Here is an 8,428-nt window from a genome sequence, read left to right as displayed (position 1 = left end):
CCTGTCTATAGTTTTGGCAGGTCCTGCTCTCTAGGACAACTCCAGCTTGACCTCACTTTGTGCGTTCATGGGTAGTTTATTATTTTGACACTAATTGGTGGACACTCAAGACCATTAAATTTTGCTTCAAGTCCCTTCTTCCCTCCCTAATATCAAATGCAAAACAGCGTGGGAATCCCCTTTCAGAGGAAGCCACGGTGCAGCTTTAAGAGAAAGGGAAGGGAGGAAGAGGGCGCTGACTCAGATCCTCTTCCCATTGGCTGCTGGAGGGGATCCCATCTCAGGGATTGGCCCTGACAGAGTCCGCCTCCTCTTGTGATTGGCTCATCCAGGAGGATATAAAGGGGCTGTGCCGGCCTCCGGTTCAGTTGGAGCGAGGCAGGGAATTCGCCTGGGTTTGTGTGTTGAGACGCACCTGACGCAACCCTCTCCCCTCTGAACCCAAGTCCAAGTACCCCGGAGGCTGCAACCATGAAGGAAAGACGGGCTCCGCAGCCAGTGGTGGCCAGATGTAAGCTCGTTCTGGTGGGAGACGTGCAGTGTGGGAAGACAGCGATGTTACAGGTGTTAGCGAAGGACTGCTATCCCGAGGTGAGCTGCCCGTCCGCCCCCTGGCCAGCTATTCTTGCCTGCCTGTCTGCCCCCTGCCCCGGGGGTACATTCTCATCTGCCCCGGGGAGCTATCTCTCTCCACCCCACCCCATCCTCAACCGCTTTTTGGCTGGAGGACCGCCCTGTCTTAGCTTCCCCTGAGACCTGTTCCACTTCTGCCGCTCCGCTGGCTCCTCCTTACCTCTTCACCCATAGGCCCCGATCAAATTCCCTCCTACCTACCTTCATCCTGGAGTCTGCTCTCCGCAGAGGGAACTGGAGGCATTTGAGAATCTGGGGTTTCTTGACGCAATACCTGCCCGTCCATTCACCCCAACCTCAAAGGTTCTGTGGGCACGGTCCCAGGCAGGCTCCTGCTGCTCTTTTCTGCTCTTCTGCTGGTGGCTTGTGGGGAGAAGATAAAGAGCTAGAATGGGCTTGTGGCTCAGAAATTGGGAGACAGACAAATCTGGGGATGAGAGGAATCCCTCTCTCTCTCCCCCACCTCTCCCACTTTCTCTCCCTAACCATCTAAAATGGGGGGGGGGGGGAATTGTCCCTGCTGGAAGTCATCACATTTCTTACTTTGATGGAGCAAATTGCCTGTGCCTCTACACTCCCCTCCCTCCTGTCCCATGTGGTCCCTCCTGCCCCAGGCATCCCCTCCTCTGGCCACTTCAGCATCTCACTAGGGTGAATGGCTTCTTCTGTAGCCAGTACCAACCAGAGGGTTACAGGGGCAGGAAGGGCCCAGGTGCGAATAGTTTCTGTCTTTTCACAGACATATGTGCCCACCGTGTTTGAAAATTACACAGCCTGCTTGGAGACAGAGGAACAGAGAGTGGAGCTCAGTCTCTGGGACACCTCAGGTAAGACAGCTGGCCCCAAATGTCCCCTTCCCACCTCCACTGGTCTGCTGCAGCTGCTGTCTTTTAGAAATTGTTTTCTTCTTTAATGGGGAGCAGTATGGTACTTGCCACAAACTGAAAGAAGGGGACATGAAGATTCCTCAGTTGGGTGCAGGGAGAGGGACCGGGTCCACTTGGTTGGCTGGTCCAGGGATGCAGAGTGGATTAACCCCAGAAGCCACTCACTTCTCTGGGTCTAGCTCCATTCTTCAGAGGGCTGGATGATGAGGTGAATGGACCCCTGAATACTACTCGGGGGCGGTCAGACAAGGCTTCTTTTTTTCCACTCCCTGCGCCTCTGCCACCACACACACACACACACACACACACACACACACACACACAGGCTTTACTGCCCCCGAGCAAAACCAAGTAAGAGGCAGGAGGCAGTGTAGCTGGAGGCAGTTGTGACTGAGGCAGGGAGACAAGCCTGCTTTTGGGGAAATACTGCTCCTAACTCAGTTTTGTCCCCTGCATTCCACCTCGGGCCACTGCTGTCCTCCTGCCGCAGCTCAGCTCCACTCAGCTCCACTCGTCATACCGCTGCGGCTCAGGGCTGAAGTGATGCATCATCGATGTTTTGGAGGGTGGGGGAGATGGCTTCATATGGAGCAGAGTCACGTTATAGATAGTAGCCGGAGGAGGGGTGTTGGCTTTGACCATTTTCCTTGTACTGGGCTGAGGTAGAAGACGCCCTGTCTTTCTGGAATGTAAGAAGCAATGTTTTTCCAGCCTCTCAACCCTAAACCCTCAGCACTAGGCTATCCTTTGCTTTGATTCTGATCCCTTTCCATTATCTCTTCACCCCAATCCTTTCTTAATAACTGGGCTCAGAGTCGTAATTAAGGACTAAAAGCAAGGAATGGGAGAAAGAAAAGAAAATCCACTCCTCTCTAAAAATGCATATTCAGGCTGAATTTAAAGAGGAACTATAAATCACTAAGGGTTTCCTGTTACACACAATAAATATGCTGTCCTGCTCCTCCAAAGAGCTGTTGTTCCCATGATCCAATTTTGAGGTCTGAAAAGATTAGGGGTAGGGGATGGGTAAATAGAAGATGACTTCCCCTCGCTCCCCCTTCCCCAAACAAAGCAAAACAAAAATTGCCGGACCCGCTATGTTTTCCTCTGCTGCAGTTCCGGGGGTTGGGAGGCAGGGTTCTGGGTTCCCGGTCTGTGCTGTGCTGGCTGGATCCGCCTGGAATGCACTTGGCTTCAGGATGTATGGCTTGGCATCTGCTGTACCTTGCCCACCTTTCAGTCTTCCCAGAATCTTACTGCAGCTCATCTCTTCTCACTACCTCCGCCCCAAAGTGCCACTCCCCCCACCCTCTTCCTGCTGCTTCTACCCTCCTCCCATAGTCAGAATGCAGCCTTTCAATCCCAATCCAGATAATGGAAACTCAGCAAGGTGGTCTCTGTTTCTTGTGTTGCATTCCCACCCCCTAGTTTCCAAAAGGATGCAGGCTATCAGTCATCCTCAAACTCCCTCTTTCAAATGAGGTACCCAGAAGGAAGGAGGAAGTGGCAGCCCAATGGGGATGGGGCTTTCCAACACGGGCCAGGGTTGAACCTGCTCCTGTTATTTACTCGCTGGTGTTGCTTAGAGCCAGAATGGAGGCCTCCTCCCCTCCCCCTTCCCAGTGCTGCAGTGCTCCCTTTTTTCAGTGCTGCGGTGATAAGACCCCACCTCAGAGAGGGGATGGGGTGGATTGCTGAAGGAGCAGGCAGCTATCCCAACTCCCCTTTACTCTTTTTTAAACAACCAACCCCCTCCCCACTTGGATTCCCCCCAGTTTCCATGGCGATTGTGGTGCAGGGAGAGGGGCTGCTTGCTATTCTGAGCACGGATTGTCTGGGTTCCAAATCTGCTACTGTTCCTTCCCCAGGGTGGAGGGGGGCAGGCTCAGCCCCTAGCATTCTCCCTTATTGGACCACCTGGGTCTGCATTGCCTCCTGCCTTCCCAGTAAAGGACCCTTACTCGAGCCTCTACCTCCCTAGCTATTGGTGCTGCTGGCTTTGAGACTGCCTCCCTGAGATTTGGAAGGATAGGGGCTGCAGCTTTCTTTTGGCCCTTTTCAGTGTAAAATGATTTGGGTAGAGGAGGAGCAGGACACTGAATCCCTGCCAGCCTCCTAGAGTTCTGACCCCATGGCAAAGAAGCAGGGCAGCCAGTTATATAACACGCAAGTTTGTTTCTTCATTGGGGAAGCCCTGGAGCAGAAGAAGGGAGCAGAGGTTGGGCAGCAGCAGGCAGGCTCTAGAAAAGCGGAGACCCTTAACTAGCCCTGGTCCCACAGGAGTTGGGAGAACTGTCCTCTGGGACTCTGAGAACGGGCAGACCTTAAATTAAGCCCTCTGTAGGAGACCCAGACAGGGTCAAATTATGTTCCAGCCCCCTTTTATTTTGCCCCCTTTCCGTTTTTCAGTGCTAAGGAAGATGATATTCTTGCATTGCCTTCTGGCAGGTAGTCAGGTCCCAAGTTTCCAGGCTGTAGCAGGTTCCCCTGGGAGATGGGTGGGGCCAATTAATAAGGGACAAAGAATGGTATTCCCAGGACTCTTTGGGCTTAGGTCTGTAGGGGAGGGAAAATACCATGACTCACCATCAGCTCTTTCTCCCCTCCAGGATCCCCCTACTATGATAATGTCCGTCCACTCTGCTACAGTGACTCGGACGCAGTATTACTATGCTTTGATATCAGCCGTCCAGAGACAGTGGATAGTGCCCTCAAGAAGGTAAGTCTGGATAAACTTTACAATCTCTAGCTCAGCTTGAGAACAAAAAGGAATCTTGGGGACCTTGTCATCGAATCCCCTCTTGTGTAACGGGAAAAAACTGAGGCCAGGGAAGGAAGAGATTTGCCCATGGCCACACCATTAGCTAAGCTCTGGGACTAGAACCCAGGTCTCCTGCCCCCGTCACCGCTCTATACTGCTCTGCCAGAGGCCCAGCAAGAGAGGGTGGGTTGAGGACTCAGGAAGTGAAGGATTGAAAGTTGGAGAACCTTTCGTGCTATGGTTTGAGGGTCAGGGAAAGGGTCTTTTGGAGGCAGCTTCTATAGACCTTGATCCCAGGCTCACTGGGACTGGGCAGGCCAGGCAGGCCGGAGCAGAACTGTTAGGAGGGAATACCTAGGTCTGGATGGCAAGATTTGTCCATCCTGAGGAGTCCCAAGATACTTTGTAGAACTAGCCTAGTTTCCGAGAAGAATCTAGGACTGCCTCCTTCCCTTGGGAAGAGACTGGTTGGTCTCTTCCTGGCTTTCTGGACTTGGGGAGCCCTTTGACTGGGTTGAGGGGGCAGATCCAGGCCCGTATGCTTGGCAGAAGGTGGGGGAAGATTTGCCTCTGTGCTCTCTGGGGGCGGGGCTTGGAATGAGGGGACAGGCTCTTGGGTCAGCACTCCTGTGGCCCCAAACGCCTCATGGGCTGGAAGATGATGTAATTAGTGCAGTGGCAATGCTGTGACTTGGAGGGCGGGGCTGGTGATAAGCTGGGTGGTGTGTGTGGTGTTGCCAACTGGGCTTCTCCGGTAATCTGTCAGGCACTGACTCTCCTTCCTTTCTCTTTCTCTCAACCTTCTTGCCTGGCTCTTCAGTGGAGGACGGAAATCCTAGATTATTGTCCCAGCACCCGTGTTTTGCTTATTGGCTGCAAGACAGACCTGCGAACAGACCTGAGTACTCTGATGGAGCTGTCCCACCAGAAGCAGGCGCCCATCTCCTATGAACAGGTGTGTGTTTGTGTGTGTGTGTGTGTGTGTGTTAGGGGAGTGATGGGGAAGGCGACAGGCTGAGGACTTGAAATGTGGCTGTTGCACAAACTCTCTCACTATGGCAAGAGAGAATTGGTATTTTGGGGGGCCATGTATAATTAGAAAACTAGTCACCTGGATAGAGGTTAAGTACCTGTTGTCCCAGATTTATGCTACAGTTTGGCAGGTGAGCCATTCCTGTGTGGGCCAGGGTTTCTCAGATTGCTTTTGTGGATCACGTGCATTAGACTAACTAGAATTTCTTATGCCCATGGAAGTGTAAGGTTCATTTCTTTTAAATCAATATTTCACGTTAGACGCATCTGGGGAGCTCTTACAAATACTAATGCCTAGGCCCTACCCCCAGAAATTCTGATTTACTTGCTCTGGTATCAGTATGGTTTTAAAAGTGTCCCAGGTGATTCTAACGTGCTGTCAAGCTTCACCTTCAGAAAATAATTAGCAGAGGGTGGTGGTGGTGGGAGACTGGCAGTTGGGTCCCATCTGGAGTAGCGCTGGGGAGTCCCACTAAGCAGAGGAGGCAGTGTTTCAGAACCGTTTGGAACACTGCATCGGTGACCTCACTCCTCCCTCCCCCTGCAGGGCTGTGCCATAGCCAAGCAGCTGGGTGCGGAAATCTACCTGGAAGGCTCGGCTTTCACCTCAGAGAAGAGTATCCACAGCATCTTCCGGACAGCATCCATGGTGTGTCTGAACAAGCCCAGCCCGACACCCCCGAAGAGCCCTGTCCGAAGCCTCTCCAAGCGACTGCTCCACCTCCCCAGTCGTTCCGAACTCATCTCTTCTACCTTCAAGAAGGAAAAGGCCAAAAGCTGTTCCATTATGTGAAGTGGGGGTTGGAGAGGGGAGACAACCTCCCACTTCCTCCCTTGGGTTGCAGAGGCACAGGGAGAGGGAGGATGAGACAATTTAGGACACTGGACACGAGTTTTTCAGACGGCCACGGTGAGGGCTTGGAAGGAGACAGGGATGGGACCAGGAAAGAGCCAGGCCCGGCTGGAGGACCTGACGCTGAGAAAGAACCATCACACCCCAAGCCAGGCACTAGGTGGTGGAGGGGGTGGCTGCCCCAGTGCCCCCCACTCCAGACGAAGGAAAGGTGGGGGTGTGGGGGGCATGCTGGCCTCATGGGCTCGGGGGCCTAAAGGAGCCTCACCTTCAGCATCATGCCTCTTCCACCCAGCGTTTTCATGCAGGCCAGGGGATGGGAGGGGTCCCTGAGCCCTTCCTTTCTCCTCTGAGGAGGTCGCAGAAGAGTGGAGATTGGGGAAGCCATGAGGCAGCGCCCTTGGGAGCTGAGCCCAGGTGCTTCCTAACAGAAATCAGAAGGGCAGGAGCTGGTCAGAGCCAATGAGAAGGAAACCTCATCTTTGCATAGCCCATGCCTCATGGAGAGGTGACGTCATACATTCACATGCTTCTCACCTAAGTCCCCAGGGTCCAAGGGAGAAGCCCCAGACCCCCTTCTCTTGCAGTGCGGGGGTGGTGGTGCTGCAGGGGGCAGGGCGGGGTGGGGGTCACCAGACTTTTTCTGCCCTTAGGGCAGTACAGCTGGCATTTGTTTTATAGACTCTTGTCTTTGGAATTGGGGGGAGGGGGGAGTGTTTCAATCCGTTATATGTCTGTTTAAAGAAGAAAACCTATTTATTAATGAAAATATATAACACGTACAAAGAAGTTGTCTCCATTTTCGTAGTTTCTTTCTGTTTCCTCTGGTCATTGATAATGAGAAAAAAGCTGTCCTGGGACCCTTTCTATGGGTTGCAGAGTACCTGCCTCCACTGCTCCCGGGCACCTCCAACAAGGATCTCCTCCCTCTCCCTCCCATCCCGTCCCAGCCCCGTCCAGTCCTTCTAAGCCAATGAAGATCTCCTTAGCCCCAGAGCAGGGTTTTTCAACCTTGGAACAAATGGCATTTTGGACTAGATGGTGCTTTGTTGTGAGGGCTGTCCTGTGCATTGGAGGTTTAGCATCATCCCTGGCCTCTACCCACTAGATGTCAACAGCACGCCCCCCCCCCCCCCCGCCAGTTGTCACAACCAAATATGTTTCCAGATACTGCTAAATGTCCCCTGGGATAAAAACCCTCCTGGTTTAGAACCATTGACCTAGAGTCTAGAGGAGAGAGACAAGGTTTGGGGAAATTAGAGGACCCAAGCTGCTGAGATTCCAGCCGCTGCAGAAGGTGGACAGACTGAAGCCAAGGATGGGAGTTTCCTGGCATTCTGGTCTCTGAGTTCAGAGAGGTGACGTCTTCTGCTTTCTTGATTTTTCAATCCCATTGCCTATTGATGGCAGCTCAAAGGCCTTAATTTTCCTTCTCTTCAGTGACTTTCAAGTTTCGTAGTGTGCTGGAAATGAAGAGTACTTACTATGTATTGAGTACTTACTATGTACCCAGCACTGTGCAGATAGCTTTACCTACATTAGCACATCCAACCGCACAAATAGTATAGTTAAATGCTTACTATGGGTGAGAGATGCTTATGAGTTCTTTATGTGTTATTATTTATTTCTTGATAACCCTATGGAGTACTATCTGCCTCATTTTACAGACAAGGAAGCAGGTTCAGAGAGATCAGTTAATGTGCCCAAGGTCACACAGCCAGAAAGTGGTAGAACCTGGATGCAAATGCAGGCAACCTGGCTCCATAACATGCACTTTTCACTGCTCTGCTCTCCTACCCCGTGAGACAAGTTGTATTATTATCCCTATTTTATAAACGAGGAAATGGAAAAGCCAGAGTTGCTATATAATTTGCAAGAGTTCATACTGTTTGTACGTAATGGAGTCAAGATTCAAATCAGGTATTAATGTTAACTATAATCCCTGGGCCCCTTACTGCTAGCCATGTTGTACCTAAATAGGAGACTATCTGTGGTCCTTACTAGAACACAGTCCCCCTGTCTCCATCTCCAAAGATGTATGTTTGTAAAAGACCTAGCAGGGTAAGAAACAAACAACGAGTATCCTTTAAGCTCAATGTCTTACATGTGTCATTCATAAGAGAGGTGTGCACAAGTACGAGGGGAATTCTGCCACTATGAACTTGCACAAGCTACATCACCTGTCTGGGTCTCAATTTACTCATCTTTCAGGATGCCGACAAATGGTAATCTGGAAATTGGGAAAGAGCATGGACTCTCAAG

The 8,428-nt window shown here is 51.7% G+C and overlaps 1 protein-coding gene across 2 annotated transcripts; it reads left to right on the top strand.

Annotated features, from left to right (window-relative positions):
- The first annotated feature begins 366 nt into the window (after nucleotides 1-366).
- RND1 (Rho family GTPase 1) lies at nucleotides 367-6,955 on the top strand. Of its 2 annotated transcripts, XM_033116068.1 has the most exons (5): nucleotides 367-591; nucleotides 1,373-1,460; nucleotides 4,130-4,239; nucleotides 5,102-5,236; nucleotides 5,861-6,955. In XM_033116068.1, the coding sequence occupies exons 1-5, from the start codon at nucleotides 472-474 to the stop codon at nucleotides 6,104-6,106; spliced, it is 699 nt and encodes a 232-aa protein (XP_032971959.1). In that variant the 5' UTR covers nucleotides 367-471; the 3' UTR covers nucleotides 6,107-6,955. The 2 variants fall into 2 exon arrangements, with proteins under 2 accessions (XP_032971959.1, XP_032971960.1); XM_033116069.1 differs by lacking the exons at nucleotides 367-591; nucleotides 1,373-1,460 and adding an exon at nucleotides 3,749-3,968 and having other exon boundaries at nucleotides 5,861-6,948.
- Nucleotides 6,956-8,428: the final 1,473 nt, after the last annotated feature.

The sequence above is a fragment of the Rhinolophus ferrumequinum genome, chromosome 10 (assembly GCF_004115265.2).
Source record: "Rhinolophus ferrumequinum isolate MPI-CBG mRhiFer1 chromosome 10, mRhiFer1_v1.p, whole genome shotgun sequence".
In the NCBI taxonomy this organism is placed as follows: Eukaryota; Metazoa; Chordata; class Mammalia; order Chiroptera; family Rhinolophidae; genus Rhinolophus; species Rhinolophus ferrumequinum.
Note: the sequence above shows the minus strand (reverse complement) of the source record. Positions and strands in the feature narration are given on the sequence as shown.

Bases quoted from the DNA above. Each gene is read 5' to 3' on its own strand.
- RND1 (XM_033116068.1), top strand. From the start codon at position 472: ATGAAGGAAAGACGGGCTCCGCAGCCAGTGGTGGCCAGATGTAAGCTC. The intron at 592-1,372 runs GTGAGCTGCCCG...GTCTTTTCACAG, and splicing joins CGAAGGACTGCTATCCCGAG to ACATATGTGCCCACCGTGTT. The intron at 4,240-5,101 runs GTAAGTCTGGAT...CTGGCTCTTCAG, and splicing joins TGGATAGTGCCCTCAAGAAG to TGGAGGACGGAAATCCTAGA.